General features: G+C 52.0%; 1 protein-coding gene across 1 annotated transcript in view; it reads right to left on the bottom strand.

The window, feature by feature from the left end:
• Positions 1-24,707, bottom strand: part of NFYC (nuclear transcription factor Y subunit gamma) — a 37,049-nt gene that overhangs the window by 12,246 nt on the left and 96 nt on the right. Inside the window, exons 2-5 of the mRNA XM_054398845.1 lie at positions 11,225-11,337; positions 4,068-4,139; positions 2,112-2,225; positions 1,432-1,527 (exon numbers count right to left, since the gene is read on the bottom strand). Of these exons, the coding sequence (XP_054254820.1) occupies positions 1,432-1,527; positions 2,112-2,225; positions 4,068-4,139; positions 11,225-11,329 (387 nt within the window). The 5' untranslated portion in view covers positions 11,330-11,337. The remainder of the gene's footprint in view (positions 1-1,431; positions 1,528-2,111; positions 2,226-4,067; positions 4,140-11,224; positions 11,338-24,707) is intronic.

The following is a 24,707-nucleotide window of genomic DNA, read 5'->3' as shown; positions in this document are numbered from 1 at the left end:
GCCTGCTCCAGGCCTCCAGCACCCTCACACCAAACAAGTTTCTCCTTTTGCTCAGATGGAACCTCCTGGGTTCCAGCTTGTGCCTTTTGTCCCTTGTCCTGTCCACCACTGAAAAGAGGTCCCCAGCCTCTTGCCCCCCACCCTTTATCTCTTGCTGAGCACTGCTCAGATCCGCTCTGGGGCTGCTCTTCTCCCCAGGGCTCTCAGCCTTTCCTCCTCACAGAGATGCTCCAAGCCCCTCAGCATCTTTGGAGCCTCCACTGGACTCTCTCCAAAAGTTATCTCTTGACCTGGGGAGCCCAGACCTGGATCCAGCACCCCAGCTGTGGCCTCTGTAGGGGCCACTGCTCTCTGCACTCACAGCAGACAGCTTTTTGCTTGCTCTCCAGGATTTAGATTGGAATAAAAAAAACCCCAAAACACAGCAAAGAAAACCTTCCAAGTGAAACACTTGCCAGAAAGATGGTTTCCAGTTGCCAGTCTCTCCAGCAGCACTCACTAGATGTGGTGTTGTGCTCCTTCCCTGAAGGGGTTCAAGGCCAGGCTGGATGAGGCCTTGAGCAACCTGGGCTAGTGGGAGGTGTCTCTGCCCATGGCAGGGAGAGGTTGGAACTGGGTGATCTCCAAGTTCCCTTCCAACCCAACCCATTCCATGGATCTCTGAATTACTGAAGTGGTGAACCTTTAAGCAGCAAGCCACCAAGTTCTTAGCTGAAGGAGATAAACCCAGGAGCTGGATTGCTTTCTTTGTGCATTTCAAGCAGCAAGACTGAGCTTCAGCTCTCCTTTATAGTGCATCTTCAGCCCTGTCTCTAGCAGGGAGGGAACCAAGAGGCTTGTGTTTAACAAAGCAATTCAGTTTCCAAGCTCCAGTGCTCAGATGACTGCAGCAGGCTGCTGCTGTAAACATCCGACTGAAAGCTCCTGCTGACACCTCACAGCTTCCAGTCAAGGATGTTTACAGTAGCAATAACTGCCCCAAAAGGATGCAGGAGGTGGCACCTGCAGGGAGAGAAGCTCATTTCTGCCTTGACAAGGCAAAGGATGCAGCCTCAGCATGGTTGAAATTGTTCATTTTGGGTATCAGGGCTAGTTAACAGCTTTGTCACTTCCATAAATCCCCCAAGCCAGGCTTTGTCTATCTCCACTCAAAGGCTTTATCTATCTCCCCTCAAAGGCTTGGTCAATTATCCACTCAAAAGCTTTGTCTATCTCCCCTCAAGCTCCATTTCCATTAAAAAAAAAAAAAAAGGAAAAATCATTGTAAATAATGAGGTAAAAGAGATGGCACAAACCTGATGGGTGTGGATCTGATCCCACAACCCTCCCCTTGAGGTCTGACTCTCTAGAGCTTCAGCAACTCTCCCTTAAGCAGAGGCTGAAATCCCATCACAGAAAGGGCAGGCAAGGAGGCAACCACAGGGGTCTCACCTGTCTCTTTGTGGGCTTCAGCTCGTCTCTTGGGACAATATCAATGAGGAAATCAAACTGATCAAACTTGGTGATGGCCACAGCGATGTCATTCCTCTGCAACAACACAAAAACCATCCCTGCAGCTTTAGGAGAGTGTTTGGGCATTGGAGAAACCAAGGCAAATTATTGATTTCATTGTTCAGGCTGGAAAAGACCCAGGCTAAACCTCCCCTCCTCAAGCTTCAGTCCATTCCCCCTTATCCTACCACTCCCAGCCCCTGCCAAAAGTCCCTCCCCAGCTCTCCTGGAGCCCCTGAAGGGGCTTGAAGGCTGCTTAAGGTCTCCCTGGAGCCTTCTCCAGGCTGAGCAGTCCCAAATCTTTCAGCCTGTCCCTACAGGGGAGGTTCTGCAGCCCTCTGATCATCTTCATGGCCTCCTCTGAACCCTTTCCAGCAGCTCCCTGTCCCTCTCATGCTGGGGGCACCAGAACAGGATGCAGTGCTGGAGGTGGGGTCTTTTGGGGGTTGTTTTCCAAAGCTAATGAAGATGAAAGCATTTCAGTGGCATGCAGGCTGCCTTGGAGTGACAAACACAGGTGCTAAAGTGCTTGTCTGCTAAACATGCCTCATGTTGTGGAAACAAAGAGCTGGAAACAAGATCAGGAAGGAGCTGAAGGCTGGGAGGAGAAGCTCTGTTACCTGCAGAGTCCTCCTCTTGTTGTCTTCTGTGTGTATCCAGGCTCTCAGAGTCAATTCTGTTATGAATATCTGAGCTGCCTTGGCAAACAGCACGGGAGCTTCTGCACTGATCATCTGCAGTTCAAAGGACAATTATTTTTACCATCAATGGCCTACCAGCACACAGGGGAAGAGCTTTAGCATGTCAGTCAAAGTCAGAATGGTTGCATTGTTTAAGAGTCAAGTTAGGGGAATTTCCACAGCAGATGACCTGACCTTGAATGCCCCCAGAGAGGAGGCATCCACAACCTCCCTGGGCAACCTCTTCCAGAGTCTCACCACCCTTGCACTGAAGAACTTCTTCCTAAGATCCAGTCTAACCAGTCTAACCTCCTGCTCCAGACTGGTAGGGAACAGAAGGAAGCAAACCCAGACAATAGCCAGACTGGTGTGGAGCAGAGGGAAGCAGAGCCAGGAAGAAGCCAGAATGGTGTGGTGCAGAGGGAAGCAGAGCCAGGAAGGAGCCAGAATGGTGTGGTGCAGAGGGAAGCAGAGCCAGGAAGGAGCCAGAATGGTGTGGAACAGAGGGAAGCAAACCCAGGAAGGAGCCAGAATGGTGTGGAACAGAGGGAAGCAAACCCAGGAAGGAGCCAGAATGGTGTGGAACAGAGGGAAGCAGAGCCAGGAAGGAGCCAGAATGGTGTGGAGCAGAGGGAAGCAAACCCAGGAAGGAGCCAGAATGGTGTGGAGCAGAGGGAAGCAAACCCAGGAAGGAGCCAGACTGGTGTGGAGCAGAGGGAAGCAGAGCCAGGAAGCAGCCAGATTGGTGTGGAGCAGAGGGAAGCAAACCCAGGAAGGAGCCAGAATGGTGTGGAGCAGAGGGAAGCAAACCCAGGAAGGAGCCAGAATGGTGTGGAGCAGAGGGAAGCAAACCCAGGAAGGAGCCAGACTGGTGTGGAGCAGAGGGAAGCAAACCCAGGAAGGAGCCAGACTGGTGTGGAGCAGAGGGAAGCAAACCCAGGAAGGAGCCAGAATGGTGTGGAGCAGAGGGAAGCAAACCCAGGAAGGAGCCAGAATGGTGTGGAGCAGAGGGAAGCAAACCCAGGAAGTAGCCAGAATGGTGTGGAGCAGAGGGAAGCAGAGCCAGGAAGCAGCCAGAATGGTGTGGAGCAGAGGGAAGCAGAGCCAGGAAGCAGCCAGATTGGTGTGGAGCAGAGGGAAGCAGAGCCAGGAAGTAGCCAGAATGGTGTGGAGCAGAGGGAAGCAAAGCCAGGAAGTAGCCAGAATGGTGTGGAGCAGAGGGAAGCAAAGCCAGGAAGTAGCCAGAATGGTGTGGAGCAGAGGGAAGCAAACCCAGGAAGGAGCCAGACTGGTGTGGAGCAGGGGGAAGCAAACCCAGGAAGGAGCCAGACTGGTGTGGAGCAGAGGGAAGCAAACCCAGGAAGGAGCCAGACTGGTGTGGAGCAGAGGGAAGCAAACCCAGGAAGGAGCCAGACTGGTGTGGAGCAGAGGGAAGCAAACCCAGGAAGGAGCCAGACTGGTGTGGAGCAGAGGGAAGCAAACCCAGGAAGGAGCCAGAATGGTGTGGAGCAGAGGGAAGCAGACCCAGGAAGTAGCCAGACTGGTGTGGAGCAGAGGGAAGCAGACCCAGGAAGGAGCCAGAATGGTGTGGAGCAGAGGGAAGCAAACCCAGGAAGGAGCCAGACTGGTGTGGAGCAGAGGGAAGCAGAGCCAGGAAGGAGCCAAACTGGTGTGGAGCAGAGGGAAGCAAAACTTCAAAAGACTTCAAGACCCAAATGATTTTGCTTCCCCAGCTCAGTTTCAGTGCACAAGGCTAATCCTGCATCCCAGGCAACTGCTAAGATGTGGTTTAAAATTAATAATAAATAAGAAGTAGTAATGAATTGCAAGCAAATTGTAGCCAGAATGTCCACCCAAATGATCTTAAATCCTTAAGCAGAAGAGGCAGGAGTTTACCTTCACATCTTCATCCAGCTTCATGATCTTCTTGATTCGAGCCAGAGGGAGCTCCTGGACTCTGAAGTCTTTCTGCAGAGAGATTCACATTTGAGAGACTCTTCACTGCCACACAAGTGACAACAAGGGTCAGAAATGGTACAACAGGTCTGGACTGTCAGCAGCTGAACTCCTACGGATCAGACAACTCAGTCTGGCAAAGGTCCCTGGCAGCCCAGAAGCCAAATGTGTGCTGGGCTGCATCAAAAGCAGGGAGAGCAGCAGGACAGGGAGGGGATTCTGCCCTTCTGCTCTGCTCACACCCCACCTGCAGCACTGCCTCCAGTTCTGGTGCCCCCAGGATGAGAGGGACATGGAGCTGCTGGAGTGGGTCCAGAGGAGGCCATGAGGATGATCAGAGGGCTGGAGAAGCTGCCCTGTGGGGACAGGCTGGGAGAGATGGGCTTGTTCAGGCTGGAGAGGAGAAGGCTCTAGGGAGACCTTAGAGCAGCCTCCCAGTACACCTGAGGGGACTCCAGGAGAGCTGGGGAGGGACTTTGGACAAGGGCTGGGAGTGACAGGACAAGGAGCAATGGCTTTGAGCTGGAAGAGGGGAGGTTGGGACTGGAGATGAGGAAGAAATTCTTGCCAGTGAGGGTGAGGAGACACTGGAACAGGTTGCCCAGGGAGGTTGTGGATGTCTCCTCCCTGGAGGTGTTCAAGGTGAGGCTGGATGAGGCCCTGAGCAACCTGGGCTGGTGGGAGGTGTCCTGCCCATGGCAGGGAGGTTGGAACTGGCTGATCTTCAAGGTCCCTTCCAACCCAACCCATTCCATGAATTCTATGGCAGCTTCTCCTCAGGCTCTTCTGGATTTTATATTGACAGAACTCAACGTCCACCTTCTGTCACACACTTGGATCCACTGCTTCACCTCCAAGCTGAAGTCACCCTGCAGAACAGAATGTTTCTAACATTCCACACTGCTGCATCTATTTATATTTGAAGCCACTAACTCAATTAAGTGTCTTGGGACCCAGGAACCACTGGAATTTACACAAAGCCACCGAAGAAAATGAAGGCAAACAAGAGCTATGTGGGGCCAGGGGAGGAAACCTTCTTTGCTTTATTTGTACTTCCCTGTTGCCCAATACCAATTTTGGTGTTAAAAACCATGCAAGAGCCTTGTTCAGGAAGATCTGGCCCTGCTTTTAGATGGATTGCTTAGTGCCTTCCAACAAAGAGAATCACTGACCCAACCAAACTGCTGTGATGATGGTTTAGGAGACAGAGAGTGGGTGCTCCAGGCCAGGTTGGATGAGGCCTTGAGCAACCAAACCTAGTTGAGAGGTGTCCCAGCCCATGGCAGGGAGGTTGGAGCAGATGGTCTCTGAGGTCCCATCCAATCTAAGCCATTCTAGGGCTTGATGCTGTCACTGCACTGATCCCTGCTCTGCCTTGAACATCCCCAGGAGGAGGCATCCACAGCCTCCCTGGGCAGCCTGTTCCAGAGTCTCACCACCTTCCTGCTGAACAACTCCCTCAGCTCCACTCTAACCCTGCTCTCCCTCACCTTCAAACCATTCCCCCTTGTCCTGTCTCTAGACACCCTCAGGAAAAGTCTCTCTGCAGCCTTCCTGCAGGATCCCTTCAGGTCCTGGCAGGCAGCTCTAAGGTCCCCCTGGAGCCTTCTCCTCTCCAGGCTGAACACCCCCAGCTCCCTCAGCCTGTCCTCACAGCAGAGCTGCTCCAGCCCTGGGCTCATCCTTGTCACCCTCTTCTGGACTCACTCCAACAGTTCCATGTCCTTCTTCTGACAGGAACACCAGAACCTGCTCCAGGGGATTATGCTCCATGAAGGCAAACATTATTATTTTTTTCCCCCCTTAGCTGGGTACAAAAAGAAAGAAGCTGAAGGCCAAAAAAAAAAAAAAAAAAAATCTGAGGCTTACCCATAAAATGCCTGGAGGCCATCAGAGAGCAGATTAACAAACAGCTCTGCTCAGCTGCCTGCAGGTAGCCAACATGAGCATGAAGCTGCAGTCTGTGTGATAGGAGGCACCAACGTGGCCTGTGGAGAGGTCCTGCCCACAGAGAGCTCTTGGAGTAGGGAAACTGCTTCCAAAGCAGCAGGGCCAGCAGGTGGGGAGAGGAGATTCTGCACCTCTGCTCTGTGAGACCTCACCTGGAGCACTGCATCTGGAGCCCTCAGCACAGGAGGGACATGGACCTGCTGGAGAGGGGCCAGAGGAGGCCATGAGAATGCTCAGGGGGCTGAACACCTCTGCTGTGGGGACAGGCTGAGGGAGCTGGGGGTGTTCAGCCTGGAGAAGGGAAGGCTTCAGGGAGACCTCAGAGCAGCCTGCCAGGACCTGGAGGGGGCTACAAGAAGGCTGCAGAGGGACTGTTCCCAAAGGCCTGCAGGGACAGGATGAGAGGCAATGGTTTGAAATGAGAGCAGAGCAGATTGAGATTGGATGTGAGGAACAAGTCCTGCACCATGAGGGTGGTGGAACACTGCAGCAGGTTGCCCAGGGAGGTGGTTGAGGTTCCATCCCTTGAGATAATCAAGGTCAGGCTCAACAAGGCTCTGAGCAACCTGCTCTAAGGGAGGATGTCCCTGCTGACTGTAGGGGGGTTGGACTGGATGAGCTTTGGAGGTCCCTTCCAAACCATTCTATGACTCTGAGCAGAGCAATCCCTTCTCTGAAGATAGCAATAAAAAGAACACAAACCCAGAGTGTCTGCTGCTACCAGCAGAAAGGGAGAAAAGCTGAGGTCATGAAATGTTCCATCAGGAATGCAGAATCCCTGCCCACAGAGGGCTGCTAAAAAATAATAATAATAATAGATGTCCTAACAAAAATGTCATAGAGAAATAAAAGGAAACTCATTCCTCTAGGGAAGAAAGCACTGCAAGATGTGGTAGTGAGACAAAAGAGGGGGAAAAAGATGCTGAAAATGCTGGTTTCTATTGAACCAAACTGTGGAGGTTGGGTGTTGGCCAGCCAGGACCTAGCAGGGAGCACTTGAATTCATTTAGGTATTAAACATTGATGTCTGAAGGGGATTTTGGGTGTTTCTACTGAAAAAAAAAATGGGTTCAGGTTTGGGTTCCTCAGTTCAAGAAGGACATTGAGAGGCTGGAGTGGGAGCAGAGAAGTGCAACAGAGCTGGAGAAGGGTCTGGAGAACAGGGCTGGGGAGGAGCAGCTGAGGGAGCTGGGGGTGTTCAGCCTGGAGAAGAGGAGGCTGAGGAGAGACCTCATTGCTCTCTGCAGCTCCCTGAAAGGAGGCTGGAGCCTGGTGGGGGTTGGGCTCTTCTCCCTAGGAACAAGTGATAGGACAAGAGGAGGTGGCCTCAAGTTGCACCAGGGGAGGTTTAGGTTGGATATTAGGAACAATTTTCCTTTTTTTAAAAGCTTTTTCGTATTTTAAGGTCTTGGTGAGATTTGGGCAAGCCTGAAAGAAAGATGAGGACAAAATTTCTCATCTGTGAAAACTCTTAATAACTTCTTCTCAATGCTCATCAGTATCTAAAGGGTGAGGGGCAGGAGGCTGGGGCCAGACTCTTGTCAGTGGTGCCCAGGGACAGGACAAGGGGCAGAGGGCACAAACTGGAACCCAGGAGGTTCCATTTGAACAGGAGGAGAAACTTCTTTGGTGTGAGGCTGCTGGAGCCCTGGAGCAGGATGCCCAGAGAGGTTGTGGAGTCTCCTTCTCTGCAGAGCTTCCAAACCCCCCCTGGCCCTTGTGCTGCTGGGCAAGCTGCTGTGGGTGCCCTGCTGGAGCAGGGGGGGATGGACTGGATGAACTCCAGAGGTCCCTTCCAACCCTGACCACTGGGATTCTGAGAGTCTATGAACAGCAGAGCTGCAAGCAGAGCTGCAAGCAGACAGGCCCAGGTAAAAACACTGCTAAAAGCTTAGAAGAGGCAGAGTGGGAGCAAAGAGCAGGAATTAAAGCTCCTTTTCTCCTTTAAGGCAGACAGGCAAACATCACACACACATCAAACTCAACAGGCAAGTCCCAGAGTGAAGGGAAGCATGACCACTGCTGGCTCCCATCCAGCAGAACAAACTTTAGACACCAAGTCTTCAGCTTTGCTTTGTTTTTTTTTTTTTTTTTCCCTTTTTTTTTTTTTCTTTCCCCCCCTCCAGATTAGGTCTTGCTGTTTTCTCAGCCCCCTCCAAACTCACAGTGGAGCTGAAATGCTGCTTTCAGCCTCAGTTTCCTCTTTCTCCAAGAGCAGGCCACACTCTTCTGCCTGTTCCATCAGGCAGAGAAGAGGGAGTTGTGCTTTGCTCTTCTGAGCAGCTCCACTGTTTTCTTCCCCCCTAAGTTTTAGCTACTACTACACAAAACCAGGCAGAAAGCCCCAAGAAGCAGGCAGCCAAAGCAGGTTCTCCACCAGAAGCTGCTCTGGAGATGCAGATGAATCAATCAATCATAGAATGGCTTAGGTTGGAAGCGACCTCAGAGATCTACTGCAACCCCACTGCCATGCCCAGGGACAGCTCTCAGCTAGACTCAGCTGCTCAAGGCCTCATCCAGCCTGGCCTTGAACACCCCCAGGGAGGAGGCAGCCACAGCCTCCCTGGGCAACCTGTGCCAGAGTCTCACCACCCTCCTGCTGAGGGAATTCAGAGCTGGACACAGCACTGCAGGTGAGATCTCCCCAGAGCAGAGGGACAGGATCCCCTCTCTCCATCCCTGGCCATGCTGCTTTGGATCACAGTCTCACAGTGTATCAGAGGTTGGAAGGGACCTCCAGAGATCATCAGGTCCAACCCCCCTGCCAGAGCAGCATCACTCAGGGTAGTCTGCACAGGAATGCATCCAGGTGGGGTTGGAAAGTCTCCAGAGAAGGAGACTCCACAACCCCCCTGGGCAGCCTGTTCCAGGGCTCTGTCACCCTCACTGTCAAGAAGTTTCTCCTCATGTTGAGGTGAAATCTTCTCTGTTCAAGTTTGAACCCATTGTTCCTTGGCTGTGAATCACCCAAAAGAGCCTGGCCCCCTCCACTTGACACCCACCCCTCAGATGTTTATACACATTGATGAGATCCCCTCTCAGTCTTCTCTTCTCCAGATGGAATAGCCCCAGGAATGCAGCCCAGGTTGCCACTGACCTTCTGGGCTGCAAGTGCCCAAGGTTGGCTCACATCCAGCCTCTCACCCAGCAGCACCCCCAAGCCCTTTTCTGCAGGGCTGCTCTCATTCTCATCATCTCCCAGCCTAGACTGACATCAAAGATTGCCTGACCTAGGTGCAGGACCTTGCTGAACCTCCTGAGATTCTCCTCAGCCCACCTTCTCCTGCCCTTTTCCTTTCCACCTCCCCTTTTTCTCTGCCCTCAGTTTAATTTTCACTGACTGACTCGCTTGCAAGGCAAGAAAACAGATTCCTGGGACAGTTAAAAATTAAGCTGCCCATACTTGATAAGCTGCATAATAAACCCCTTTCATGTGGAGATGAAGACAAACTACAGCTCTTGAACACAAGAATTCAGTGCTCTGAAAGAGGAAAGTAATTAATTCTGGTTATGCATACAAATTTCTGCATCTGTTTCTTTAATCAACTATCTGCACACAGGCTGGGGAAGGAACAAAAAGGAAAAAAAAAAAAAGAAAGAAAACCAAGCAGCTTATCTTCAGAATGGTGGCTTTGGGGTTTTCTCTTTGAAGAACCTGTCTGGGACTGGAGTTCTTTTGTTTTCAGTGCCATTAAGAGCTACAGGAGAGTGGTTTTCAGGGGATCTGTATCACAGGCAGCTATCAATTGCTCTTGAAAAGTCACTTTTGTCGTGTGCCCTTGTGCTCAGGCAAATTCTCTTTGGGGATGGAGAAAGGAAATACAGCTGGCTGCTTAGTCCAATTCTTTTCAGCCTCTACAGGATGATTATTATTATTACTACTATTATTATTTTCAGCTGCCTTCCAATACCTGAAGGGATCCTACAGGAAGGGCTGCAGCCTGTCCTAGGCCTTGACAATCCTTTTTGGGAAGAATTTTTTCCTAATACCCAGCCTGTTCCAGGAAAGAAATTGTTCCTCATGTCCAACCTAAACCTCCTTGAGGCCACCTCCTCTTGTCCTGTCACTTGTCCCTTAGGAGAAGAGACTGGCTCCACCTGGCTCCAGCCTCCTTTCAGGGAGTAGAGAACCAGAAGGTCTCCCCTCAGCCTCCTTTTCTCCAGACTAAACATCCCCAAGTTCCCTCAGCTGCTCCTCTCCCCAGTCCTGCAATCCAGACCCTTCCACAGCTTCTTTGCCCTTCTCTGGACCACTCCAGCACCTCAGGGGAGTGAGGGCCCCAAAACTGAACCCAGTCCTCAGCAGTGCTGGGTACAGGGTGAGTATTCTCCAACCCCCTGTTAGCTAACACAGCACACAGCACCCACACTTGTACCTGCAGCTATTTTTACATCACCTCCCTTTTCCCTGCTCCAAACTGAAAAAAAAAAAAAAAAAAAAAATCATTCCCCCAGACATCATTTAACTTGTTAAAAGAACCTTTGGATCAATTCTGTCTTCTTGTTCAGCCCAAGAAGAGCTGAAGGCATGACTGTGACATCTCACTGTGCTGTGAGTCAGCTGCATTTGACTTCTACCTCAGCAGCTGTAGGCAAGGCAGCTCTTGAGGCCACCCTGCAGCCTGTAGGAACAGCAGCAACTACACCCATAGAATGGTCTGGGTTGGAAGGGACCTTAAACATCATCCAGTTCCAACCCCCCTGCCATGGACACCTCCCACCAGCCCAGGTTGCCTCATCCAACCTGCCCTTGAACACCTCCAGGGAGGAAGCAGCCACAGCCTCCCTGGGCAACCTGTTCCAGTGTCTCCCCACCCTCACATTCTTTAATTTCTTCCTCATCTCCAGTCTCAATCTCCTCTTCCAGCTCCAATCCTTCATCCTATCACTCCCAGGCCTCGTCCAAAGTCCCTGCTCAGCTCTCCTGGAGCCCCCTTCAGGTGCTGGAAGGCTGCTCTGAGGTCTCCCTTGAGCCTTCTCTTCTCCAGGCTGAACAACCTTAACTCTCCCAACCTGTCCCCATCACGGAGGTGCTCCAGCAGTTTGAACATGTTCAGGCTGAGGTTTTCCTTGCCTCCCACCATTCCCAGGCATTTTCCCCTTCAGCTGCTCTGAAGCAGCCCCCCCCCCCCCCAGAGCCCACTCACCACGGTGAGGTTGCGGATCTCCTCCATCACTCGTGGCCAGAAGGACTGGAGGCTTTGCTGGGCATCACTGTTGCCAGCTGTGCCAAAGCCACCATCTGTGGACATCCTGGCAGCTGGAAGAAAGAAAGAAACAAAACAAAACAAAACAAAACAAAACAAAACAAAACAAAAAAAAAAAAAAAAGCAGAGTTAAGTGTTACAGAGAGTCAGCTTCCAGAGATTCCCTCCAAGCCCCAGGAACACAGGAAGGAGCCAGCCCTGCTTAATCCCTCTGGAAAACTGTCAAAAGAAGATATGGCAGCCCAGGGCTCCCAGCAGCTGTGTGGAGTAACCTGGAGTCACACAGACTCTCACAGAAACCTGTGTGGAGTCTCTGGGACTGGGCTTCTCTTTTAATACATTCTTTCCTTTTCCAGAGAGAAAGAGAACATGGATAAAAGAAACCAGAACTGCAAGCAAAATCATCTTATTACTGCCCTGTTAGGGCTCTGCCTCTGTTTTCAGTGGTGCCCACTGACAGCACAAGGGGCACTGGGCATAAATTGGAATCCAGGAGGTTCCATCTAAACATGAGGAGAAAATTCTCTGGTGTGAGGGTGCTGGAGCCCTGCAGCAGGCTGCCCAGAGAGGTTGTGGAGTCTCTTCTTCTTTTCAGAGATTCCATTGTGATCCTGGGCAAGCTGCTGTGGGTGCTCTGCTCTGGCAGGGGGGTTGGACTGGATGATCTCCAGAGGTCCCTTCCATCCTTCTGTGACTCTGTGTTTGTCCATAGGGAAAGCTCTCCAGACACAGACAGATGTTTGTGTGTTGTCATGTCAGGAACAAAGCCACCAGGGCAGTTTTCAAACCAAGAGAGAGAGGCAGAAGCCTCCTTTGCTTTTGGTTCACCAGGTCAGAGGTTACCTCAGTCCTTCCTCAAGCCAAAGAGAAGCACAACACCACCACCCCAAAAATTACCAACAGGAGGCAGCAGCCAGAGACCAATCATTCCCAAACCTGCTATTCCAAAGCCATGCTGATCCATAAAAATCTTATTAGCAGATCCAAGAGATGGATGCCAGACAAAGCGTTGGTTACCTCCTGCAGCCTACACTTCCCAAGGCAGACTCTGAGTAGTTCCTATTTGTCTTCCATCAACCTGGGACCCAGGAGGTGTGGGAAGAGCTGAAGAGGAGTCTGACAGGGGATGACAAAGAGGAAGGAGGTCAGAGATTGCATTTTCAGTCTCAAAGCTAAGGTTTGGAGACAGGAAGAACTCTAAGAAAGGAGCTCACTGAAATAAGAAGTGACTGGATGACTCTTCAACAACTCTTTGCATCAGAAGGCTGCCCACCTACTTATGAAGATAATTCAAGTATTTATGACAAGACACAGACAGAAACATTCCAATGAAGGTGAAATTACACAACCACAGCAAGGCTTGGGTTGGAAAGGATCTCAGAAGTCATCTACTGCAATCTCCCTGCCATGGGCAGGGACAACTCTCAACCAGACTCAGCTGCTCAAGGTCTCATCCAACCTGGCCCTGAACATCCCAAGGGAGGAGGCATCCACAGCCTCCCTGAGCAGCCTGTTCCAGAGTCTCACCACCCTCCTGCTGAACAACTCCCTCAGCTCCAGCCTAACCCTGCCCTCCCTCACCTTCAAACCATTCCCCCTTGTCCTGTCTCTAGACACCCTCAGGAAAAGTCTCTCTGCAGCCTTCCTGCAGGATCCCTTCAGGTCCTGGCAGGCAGCTCTAAGGTCCCCCTGGAGCCTTCTCCTCTCCAGGCTGAACACCCCCAGCTCCCTCAGCCTGTCCTCACAGCAGAGCTGCTCCAGCCCTTGCCTCATCCTTGTCACCCTCTTCTGGACTCACTCCAACAGTTCCATGTCCTTCTTCTGACAGGAACACCAGAACCTGCTCCAGGGGATTATGCTCCATGAAGGCAAACATTATTAATTTTTTTTCCCTTTAGTTGGATACAAAAAGAAAGAAATTGAAGGCCAAAAGGAAAAAAAAAAAAAAAAGCTGAGGCTTACCCATAAAATGCCTGGAGGCCATCAGAGAGCAGATTAACAAACACATCTCAGGAGCACCACATCAACACTTTGCAATTAAGAAGCTTTTCTGCTCACCAGAGCAGAACACCTTGGCCAAACATTAAACTCACAAAACCCTGTGGCAGCTGACAAAGGGCTTTAAGAGCTTCACTTCAGAAGAGCACAAAGCCAGCATCAAGACACCTCTGGTGTCTGTGGGTCCTTGTTGTTGCCTCTTGGTTGTTTTTAAACAGTTGCTGGTTTGTGCTCAGTCTTCAGTGCCCTGGGAAGGGGGAAGCAGTCAGCTGAAGCTCTCTCCCCCTGGCTGCCTCCACTCTGCACGCTTGAGCAGGAACCTGCTATTGAAAACACAACCTGCAGGATGACCACAATGAAATCCAAGATCTCTGAGCTCTTCATCTGGAAAACCCAATGGCCAGGAACAGCCCAGCAGAGCAGAAGCTGCCAGCCACAGCCACCAGCAATTCCAGGGCATCACCACATGGACAGGAACCGGAGGACAACCTCCCTGGGCAGCAAGGGTCATGCCACAGCTTGGGATGGGAAAAGGAGATCTGGTCTGCCTGATCTGATCATGGAATCACAGGATGATGGGTGCTGGAAGGGACCTCTGGGATCATCCAGTCCATCCCCCTCTGCTCCAGCAGGGCACCCACAGCAGCTTGCCCAAGACCACAGTAGCCAGGGGGGGTTTGGAAGCTCTCAAGAGGAGGAGACTCCATAAGCTCTCTGGGCAGCCTGCTCCAGGCCTCCAGCACCCTCACACCAAAGAAGTTTCTCCTGTTCTGATGAAACCTCCTGGGTTCCAACTTGTGCCCACTGCCCCTCGTCCTGTCACTGAAAAGGGTCTGGCCCCATCCTCTTGCCCCTCACCCTTTAGCTCTCTACAAGTCTGGTTCTAAACCACATCCCTCAGCACCACACCTCTGCCTCTCTGAAACACCTCCACAGATAAAGAGGGATTCAACCACCTCCCTGGGCAGCCTGGGCCAGGCTTTGATATCACTTTCCATGAGTAAGTTTCTTCTGATGTCCAACCTAAACCTCCCCTGGTGCAACTTGAGGCTGTTTCCTCTTGTCCTGCTGCTTGTTACTTCAGAGAAGTTGTGTAGAGAGCCAGAAGGTCTCTCCTGAGCCTCCTCTTCTCCAGCCTCAACAACCCCAGCTCCCTCAGCTGCTCCTCAGCAGATCTGACTGCACATGTTCTCTGCTTCCAGACCTTCAGCAACCTGGGCAGGTGGGAAGTGTCCCTACCCACGGCAGGGGGCTTGGAACTGCCTGATCTTGGAAGGTCCCTTCCAACCCAAACTATTCTATGAATCTACTCAAGTCAGAGATAATTTGAGAGCTCAACTTTATGCCCACCCCAGCTCCAAACTCACTCCATGGAGGCCAAGCAGCACCAAGCATGGCTGGGAACACAAAAGTGCAAGCAGCACAGCCAAGAACCACTTTGTCTTGCTTTGTGGCTGGGGGGCGGGGGGGAGTTGCATAAAAATAGATCTGAATTGTGCTTGAGATCAATGGGTTCCTCTTCTGCCTTAAAATTCAGGCCTTGCCCACTCAAATTATGTAAAATTGTTAAACCACTACTGCAGTGCTGGAACGTGGGTCACAGTGGCACTCGTGTTGGCACTGCCAGCAGAGAGAGATTCCTTCAAAGCAGTCTCAGGGACTCTGTGCTGGATCCATTTCCTGCACCTCCTGCTCTCCCATGAGGACAGGAGCTGGGGGTGTTCAGCCTGGGGAAGAGAAGGCTCAGCTGCCTGCAGGTAGCCAACATGAGCATGAAGCTGCAGTCTGTGTGATAGGAGGCACCAACGTGGCCTGTGGAGAGGTCCTGCCCACAGAGAGCTCTTGGAGTAGGGAAACTGCTTCCAAAGCAGCAGGGCCAGCAGGTGGGGAGAGGAGATTCTGCACCTCTGCTCTGTGAGACCTCACCTGGAGCACTGCATCTGGAGCCCTCAGCACAGGAGGGACATGGACCTGCTGGAGAGGGGCCAGAGGAGGCCATGAGAATGCTCAGGGGGCTCAGCACCTCTGCTGTGGGCAACAGGCTGAGGGAGCTGGGGGTGTTCAGCCTGGAGAAGGGAAGGCTTCAGGGAGACCTCAGAGCAGCCTGCCAGGACCTGGAGGGGGCTACAAGGCTGCAGAGGGACTGCTCCCAAAGGCCTGCAGGGACAGGATGAGAGGCAATGGTTTGAAATGAGAGCAGAGCAGATTGAGATTGGATGTGAGGAACAAGTCCTGCACCATGAGGGTGGTGGAACACTGCAGCAGGTTGCCCAGGGAGGTGGTTGAGGCCCCAACCCTGAAGATAATCAAGGTCAGGCTCAACAAGGCTCTGAGCAACCTGCTCTGGTGGAGGATGTCCCTGCTGACTGTAGGGGGGTTGGACTGGGTGAGCTTTGGAGGTCCCTTCCAACCCAACCCATTCTGTGATTCTATGAAGATCCACATCCTGGGCATGGAGGTGGGGGGGGAAGGGTTGGCAGCACACCTAACCAGACTAAAGGTTGGTACTAGAAACCTACCAGAAACATGGCACCAGAAAACCATGCCACGGAGCTGAAGTGACCTCCCCACAGCACCGAGTCAAAAAAAGAGGCTACAAATATTAGAACACCAGAAAAAAAAAACTAAAAAAAACAACCCCACAACCAAAACACCACAACCAAAAAAAAAACAAAAAAAAAACCCACTAAAAAAAACCCACTAAAAAAAAAAAACAAAACAAAAAAAAATTAGCACAGGACTTTAAAAAAAAAAGAAAAAAAAAAAAGGTAAAGCAAACAAAAAAAATCATCTCAATTCCTGTTTGTCCTGGTTATTTCACTCCCCTTTCTTCTTTGAAAGCCAAGAGCAGGAGGCTCACACTTGATACCTGGGGTTGCTCACACTTGATACCTGGGGTTGCAACAGTTAAACAGCACCAATTAGGGACTCTTTGCACTGTAATTTTGGCAGGCAAACAGAGAGAGAGAGAGAGAGAGAGAGAGAGAAGGAAGCAGAGGAAGAAAATTTCCCAGGCAAAAAACAAGTGGTTCAGATGAATCGTGCTGCCTCTCCAGCTCCTGCATTAAACACCCAGCAGAAATGGAAAAGCTCTTTTAAGGAAAGTGTGTTCAAGTGACTCAAGTCTACCTCACACAGTAAAACAGTTGGCAGACACCAAAACAATGAGGACAGGCTGAGGGAGCTCAGGTTGGTCAGCCTGGAGAAGAGAAGACTCCAGGAGGGGGATCGTAGAGCTGCCTCCCAATAGCTGAAGGGATCCTGCAGGCAGGCTGCAGAGAGACTTTTCCTGAGGGTGTCTAAAGACAGGGCAAGGGGGAATGGTTTGAAGCTGAGGGTTAGACTGGAGCTGAGGGAGAAGTTCTTCATATGAGGGTGGTCAAATAGGTTGCCCAGGGAGGTTGTGGATGCCTCCTCCCTGGGGGTGTCCAAAGCCAGGCTGAGAGAGGCCCTGAGCAGCTGAGTCTAGTTGAGAGATGTCTGTGTCTGGCACCTCTTCACACCCAGACACCCACAGAATGGGTTGGGTTGGATCTTAAAAGATCATCCAGTTCCAACCCACTGCCATGGGCAGGGACACCTTCCACCAGCCCAGGTTGGTCAAGGCCTCTTCCTACCTGCCCTTGGGCAACCTGTCCCAGTGTCTCCCTACCCCCACTGTAAAGAATTCCTTCCTAACCTCCAGTCTAAATCTCCCCTCCTCAAGCTTCAATTCATTCCCCCTCTGACTGCTGTCCCCAAGAGGGGCCTGACCTGGTTTGTTCATTCCTCTTGGGTTGTGTTTTAGCTCTGATCACGCAGCACACTGCTCTGGAGGACAAGCAGAAGCAAAATGCCTGCTAGGTCTGTGTGGATTAAGCAGAATTTCAGCCCAGAGCTGGATTTTTTTTTTTTTCTTTTTAATGTCAGTTGATGGTTTTGAACTCTTCATGAATAATCCTTCATTAAATGAAGAGTTTCTTGATATCAGGTCCTTGGGAGTGCCTTCACAGTTGTTCATCCTTCTGACAGCCACACAATTTAACTGGCTGAGAAAGCTGAAGTGGGTGCTGGCTGCTAACCTCTCAGTTAGCTGAGCAGCTGGAGCAGACACTCAGCAGATGATCCTGCAGCACATTTAGGGCAAAGTTAAGGCTGCATTAAAATCAAACCATCAGTGCTGGGAGCTTCTCTGCTGCTGCATTCTTAGGCTCAGAAAGAGGAGAAGGCAGAAAGAATCAGAGAATTATTATGGTTGGAAAAGACCTTCCAGATAATTGAGTCCAAACATTCTCTGACTCTACCAAGCCTGGATGCCCCTCAGCACCACATCTCTGCCTCTTCAAACACCCCCAGGGATGGGGATTCAGCCACCTCCCTGGGCAGCCTGGGCCAGGCTTTGAGAACCCTTGCAGGGAAAAAGTTTCTTCTGATGTCCAACCTAAACCTCCCCTGGGGCAGCTTGAGGCCATTTCCTCTCATCCTATCACTTGCTCCTTGGGAGCAGAGCCCAATCCCCACCTGGCTCCAGCCTCCTTTCAGGGAGCTGCAGAGAGCAATGAGGTCTCTCCTCAGCCTCCTCTTCTCCAGGCTGAACACCCCCAGCTCCCTCAGCTGCTCCTCCCCAGCCCTGTTCTCCATCCCTTCCTGAGCTTGGTTTCCCTTCTCAGGACCTCCTCCAGCCCCTCAATGTCTGTCTTGGAGTGAAGGAAATGATTCAAAGCACAGCCAGGCCAGCAGCAGGTACAACCTAGAGAGCCAGGAATGATCACTGTGAGGTAGTCACAAGAACCTGGGATGGTTTTAAAGCAAAAAGCCACAGCAGGCTACAACTTCTCCCACCTGCTGTGAACTTTGTTATCCTGGGCAGAAAACCCAAATCATTGTCCTGCTTTTAGGGGCTGCAGGGTTCTTTTCCTACAAGAACTATTTTACTATTCAACATTCCTTATTCCTCCACTCACTTTTAAATTTTCAAATGGCATCTGGCAAGAGTTTAAAATCCTTCTTTTCCTAGGAATAACCACAAAGCCTTTGCCTCCTGAGATCAACAGATCTGACTGAAAGGAAGCACAACTGCTTCAGAATGGTCTCATCAGGCCCTTCTCCTTTTTTATTTCTATTATAAACATGCAAATTTATCTCCCTTCTGGGTCACCTTCATTGAATGGAAAAAAAAAAACAAACCCACACACAAAAAAACAAACACCAAAAAAACCCAACTGAAAGTGACCCATTTGGATTTGTCACAAAGTGACCAAACCCAAAAGCAAGTCAGAAACAGACATGGGAAGAAAAATCTCTCCTCATTGTGTTTTTAGCATGTAGAGAATCCTACATTTTGGAGAAGCAATCCAAGGATAAAAACCCAAACAACTTCCTGTAACTCCTGGGAAGCTTTGGCAGCTATCCTGAAGCTTGATGTTGCTTGTAACAGCTGCTACACTTCTTGACCTTATGAAGGAGGAGGATAAACTTTTAGGAAAAGGATTTAATTGAAGAGTTTTAAAAGTTTGTAAGAGTACAAATTTCATTCACTTGCAGCAACCCAGGCAGGTCACTGAGCCCTGAAATGAAGGAAGCATTCCATGCGCCAACCCATGTTCCAATGCAGATGTCACACTGCATTATGTAAACACAAACACTAGTCCGATTAGAAAACAACAAACCAAGCCCAAACAGCCTGGAAAGGTGACCTCCTGAGGGCATCCACCAGCCTAACAGCCAGGCACACACACACCCCCCCCATCCTCCTCCTCCCTGCCATGACCAAGGTGCTCAAATCCAGGGCCAGCATCTTCATAGATTCATGGAATGGTTTGGGTTGGAAGGGACCTCAAAGCTCATCCAGTTCCAACTCCCCTGCCATGGGCAGGACACCTCCCACCAGCCCAGGTTGCTCAAGGCCTCATCCAGCCTGGCCTTGAACACCTCCAGGGAGGAGGAATCCACAACCTCCCTGGGCAACCTGTTCCAGTGTCTCCCCACCCTCACTGGAAAGAATTTCTTCCTCATCTCCAGTCTCAATCTCCCCTCTTCCAGCTTCAAATCCACTGCCTCTCATCCTATCAATCCAAGCCCTTGTAAAAAGTCTCCCCTCAGCTCTCCTGTAGCCCCTTCAGGTACTGGGAGGATGCTTCAAGTTTTCCCTGGAGCCTTCCTTTCCAGGCTGAACAGCCCCAACTCTCCCAGCCCCTCTGCACAGGGAAGGTGCTCCAGCCCTCTGATCATCTTGTGGCCTCTTCTGGACCCACTAAACTTGTCCTCTACACCATCACTACTTGCTGATGAAGTCAGTGCCAAAAAACCAAGCCTGGAAAAGATCCTTAAATAAAACTACCCAGCCTGCTTTCTGAGCAGGTAAAGCAACCAGGAAAGGCTAAAGGACCTCAGGAGGAGAGGAGACACAGAACCAACTTCACTGAGCAGCATAAAATGGCATCCAAGGACCTTCTCCTTCCTTACAGTGCTGTGAGAAGTCAGAAGCTGGTGTCATTTGTTAATAAATCCCTTTCCAGTGCTACCAAAAAAGCTCTAGGTTTTTCCTGCTGCTCCTGACCTAGAAAGATCAAGCAGCACCTCTTCTTCTTCCACAGCTCCAACCTCCTGCAAGCTGAAGCAATGAAATATGCTAAACACTGGGAGTAAAGAAGTCTCCAGCAGGATTTATTTCATCTCACAGCAGCTGCAGACTCCCTTCACATCCTGCTACCCTTTAAACACACCCAGCAGCTGAATATTTCCTAATTTCAAGGTAAAAGAACTTCAAGCTCACAGCCAACAGCCTGCTAGAGAAGTTGCTGGCCTGCTACTAACACACTGGAGCAGCTACCATTATTGATAGATGACTTAAGGTGAGGCTTCTCCTTCTGTCCCCTTCTTGGATTGAAGCCAGTCCAACATGCCAGACACCAAAGAGCTGAGAAAGCTTTGCCTAAACCAAGGTGATGCCATTCCCCAATCAAAATACCTCCAATAACACTGGGAATTTGTGACAGTTCCACGATGATTCAGGTTGAATTTCAGCCCCAGCAAGCCACTAACCCTTGGTTCAGGTTCACACAGCAGGGTTCACCGTTCTAACATCCCTCCCAAAAGAAGCTGCAGGATGTAATCATCTCTCATTTTCACCACAGTACCTCTAAGGTCAATAATGTGCAATCAAAGGGGAAAAAAAAAAAAAAAGAAGGCTAAGAGCAGGGCTGTGAACCCTCCAGCTATGCCACCCAGTTCACCCCAAGAAGGCAAGGATGCAACGTTTAGCATCTCTCAGCAGGAGCAGAGGAGGAGAAAGAATGTCTGCAATGTGCTTTGAGTCCTCACTGAAAACTTAATTCTAATCTACAAACTATTCTCCACAGCCTCGATGCCCTCAGCCATCAGGAGTAGCTTCATTTTTCCCACTTGAGTTCTTTTTTTTTTTTTTTTTCCTCTTTCCCTTCAGTCCAAAGTGCCGTAAACAAACTTTGTCCTTCATTCAGGCAACTCGGAGCGCTGGTATTTCAAGGTCACTCGTGCTGGCGAAGGCAGGCCTAGCTCCAGCAACTTCAGCTGCAGCTCCACGCTAACAGGGAGAGCCGGGCAAGAGCCCAGCCCTGCCACAGCTCGGGGTCTCACCGGGATAACCGGGAAAAACCCCTTACACCGGACAACTTCGAAGCTACGGCACACTCTCCACCCGGTTCCTCCGCCTGTCGCCTCTGAGCTGCGGGGTTGCCATGACCTTCAGTGCGTATTTCCAAATAAAAAAGGAAAACAAAGGGCTGCTGATAGTTGTCGGGAGTTTGGCTGGCGGCTTTAGGGTGATGGGAGTTCCGTTGACCCTCAGGAGCCACCTTACCGATGGCTGCTCCCGGGCCAGCTCCCACTTGCCCGGGCAGCCCCTGCCAAGGGCAGCCGGGGCAAGCTCCCCGCTCGCAGCTCGGCAGCAGCCCCGACGATGGGGGAGGCGCTGCCATTTTGTGTGTGTGTGTCCCCCTCCCCCGGTTACCGGCCACGGACCGGCGCAGCCCCCCCGCAGGGTGCGGCCCCGCGATGCCCGCAGCCGTCCCGGGCAGCTCCGGGGGCTCAGCCCTGGGCCCGGACAACCGCCGCGAACCCGGGCGCCTCCTGCCGTCCCCTAGAGCCCCCCGGGCTGCCCACCCACCGCCTCTTCTTCTTCTCGCCGCACAAAGCCAAGACACCCGAAGGCCAGGCGGGCAGCCCCCGCTGTCGACGCCTGCTCCCCCCTCACCGGACCGGGCCGCAGCCGCCCCACGCCCCGGGCAGCACAGCTCCGGCCGCCGCGATCAACTTACCGGGCCGCGACCACCGCAAGCCCTGCCCGACGATCGGGGGGGCAGCTGCGGCGGGGGGCGGCGACCCGCAGACCTCTCCGCCATCCCTTTGTCTTTGAGCTGACCGCTGCCTGTCGGGACTCCGCGTCCCCGCCGGCCCGGGCCGCCGGCCCCTTTAACAGCCGCCACTCAACCTACCCTGCTGCGCCCGCCCCGCCCGCCCCGCTGCTCCGATTGGCTACGCACCGCCTCTGGGGGGCGCGGCCTCACTCGCCTATTGGCTACCAAAGGCAGCCCAACATCGCCGTCCACTTCCTGTTTTAAAGTTACCTTGAGAGGCGGCGCAGGGGTCAGAGCGGCGCCCGCCCTTCTCAGCGCCCCGCCCGCTCCCATTGGCCGCTCGGCTCGACAGAGGGGTCGTAGGGCGACTGCTGATTGGCTTGCGCACCTGCCACTCCGGCAACATACAGAGAATGCCCCGCCTTCCCCACGCCGCCGCCGCTGCGTCACGGGGGTGGAGGGTCGCTGAGCGGGGCCGGGACGAGAACTGCGAAGAACGTCTGGTGACGTTTCCCACTGCTGAGCCAACGGATGAGCCGCCTCACACATAAGCATCGGGTGTGTGTGTGTGTGTAGACTTAAAAATTTTAGTCCAGAAATTGGGGGGAAATCCCGGAAAATCTGATTTTCAGGCAGAAAAATCCCCCAAAGAGCCACATTCCTGGCGCAGACCCTCTCACTAGGCTTGAACACCTCCAATAGCCTCCTCAGAGGATGCTGGCGATTTTGTTAAAAGAGAATTGGTGAAAACATTGCAATGCTTTGTGCCATTCCACGGAGGAAAGCCACGGTATGATCACTATTAGTGGTATGTGAGGTGCTCTTGGGTCGTATGCCAGCAGGCCCAGGGAGGAGAGGAATGCCTCTTGCTGCTGTTTCGAGTAGCAGCGCTGCCCCAACACATCCCCCCAAATCCCAAATGCATCCCTGGGTGCTTTCTGACAGTGTGACGCCACCCCCTTGTCACCCATGGAGCTTAGAGCCCGTCTCCTGTGCAACCCAACAAGGCCACAGCAACGCTTTCTGCTCTCCCAGCGTTCCGTAATTCAAGACACTGAGGAAAAAAAAAACAGGAATTTGGGGCAGACCTGCAGGAAAGGGCTTATTTCAATCATGATAGCTGTTCTTGCTCCAAAATCACACAGGGTAGCTGACCTACCACTCAGGAAGTACCCAAATCCCACTTAACTGCAAAGCTTCTGGGAAGAAAGGAGAAAGAAATGCTGCTACTGAGGTCGCTGTCACCTCTTGCTGCACTCTGCAAGTTGCAGCACTTCTAAGAGAGTCCCTGCAGGGTCACTCACGTATGGCATGAGAACCTACACTGAGGAACGTGACTTATCTTTATAAAGGACAAAATAATGAGAGGGAACAGGTTGGTGGTGCAGGAGGAATGACTGCTGCAAGGTCACTCAGCCACCCCGCAGCAATCTGAGAGCTGGCAGGATTAGAGCTGGTTCTCTGCCCTCGCTCAGAGCCAGCAGCTCTGAGATTTCAAAGGTTCTGCTCCAAGCACCGCTTTCTGCTTTCACTAAGAGCCATTCACCCCAAAACACATCCAAATCCTTCTCTCAGGGTGGTCACGGTGGCCTGAAGCCTGCAAGTCCCCAGCGCTTCAAAGGAGCCCCTGTAACAGTGACACAAACCCCAGGGTGGTTATGACAAAGCCTGGGAGATTACAGCAAGTTGTCACCACAACAACCAGTGTCTAAGGGATGGTAAACTGGGCACAGGTAAATTTAGGCTGGTACCAAGGGAACAGCTCAAGCGAAGACAAGTGCAGGTGGAGCACGAGTTACCCAATCTGAAAATGTAACCTAATTTAAGAAGGGCAAGGGTAAGCCTAAGAAAAGACACAGGATGTTGCCAAGGGAAACAGCAGCAGATGATAGTTGATGACCCAGGAGGTCTATTTTCTGGATGTAGGACTAGGAAGCTAACCACATGCTTGTAGGCAGTCTGCTCTGTGAGGCCACTTGAGACTCTCCCTTTAATTGTCTGTACTCAGCTATTGAGAGACAAGAAGAATTTATTCATTAAGTAGGTGGAGAACACTTTTCTCAACACAAACATCTCAAAAGGCAATATTAAGAGTCATATTCCAGAAGTACCCAGCACTCTTATTTCTTCTTCTGTGAGCAATGTGACATCTGCCTGAACTCTAGAGCAAGCCCTTGGACGCAGCTCAGCCAAGATAAAGTGCCAGCCACCCTGCCTGTCCTGCACCCACCACTCAGCCCTGACTCCCTGCACACCCACACAACGATGTGGCCAAAGAATGAACTGACCTGAGTATAATCCAACCCAGCCAAGAATTTGCTTTCATCCACGCCATGCTCACAGGGCTCTTTTAATTATAGCTCTTGCTCAGTTACTGAGAGGTATTTCTTGCATTATCTCAACTCAAGCAAAAAGCAGAATCTACAGAGACCAGATTTACAGGCAGACATTTTTGCAGCTCTCAGTGCCCTTGGTCTTTGAGCACAGATTAAGCAACCCCTCGGATATTTAACAGAAGCTCACAATAAATCTCTGACTGCTCTACGGCCTGGCTCGGCTCCAATCCCTCTTCCCACCTAGAGTTGAGGCAGACTCAGGAGAAGCACCTTAAGGCTTGTGCAACAAAAAGTCCCAAAAACGAGTAAAACGTGGTAGCACCAGCATCTGAACACGGACTCTCCCATTGCAAAACCCTTGTCAGAGGCCTGCCAGATCAGGCCTGCCGCCACCAACGCTCACTGGCTACCGGGGAAGGCACCATCCGCCCCGGGAAGGCCTCGGTCATCGGGCAGCACCTGCCCCAGGCGCTCCGGTAACCCAAGGACCGCACGGAACTAGCCCCCTTCCGGCTAGGCCCAGCCGCCCTCCCGCCTTCTCCGCGCCACGGTACAGGCCTCGGTCGCGCCCCTCCCCCACGCCGGGACCGCGCGGGGAAACGGTTCGGCTTCCTGTCCTCTCCCCGGTCCGCTGCTCAGTGTCCAATCAGGGTGCAGCCTCCCTCGCCCGCCTCCCCCAGCGAGGGCCAATCAGCGGGAGCGGCGCAGCTGCGCCAATCGGAGCGCAGCCGTTAGGGAGCCGGGAGGGGGGGGTGGGGGGGGGAAGCCCTCGGG

This window comes from Indicator indicator, unplaced genomic scaffold (genome assembly GCF_027791375.1).
Source record: "Indicator indicator isolate 239-I01 unplaced genomic scaffold, UM_Iind_1.1 iindUn_scaffold_138, whole genome shotgun sequence".
Lineage (NCBI taxonomy): Eukaryota > Metazoa > Chordata > Aves > Piciformes > Indicatoridae > Indicator > Indicator indicator.
Note: the sequence above shows the minus strand (reverse complement) of the source record. Positions and strands in the feature narration are given on the sequence as shown.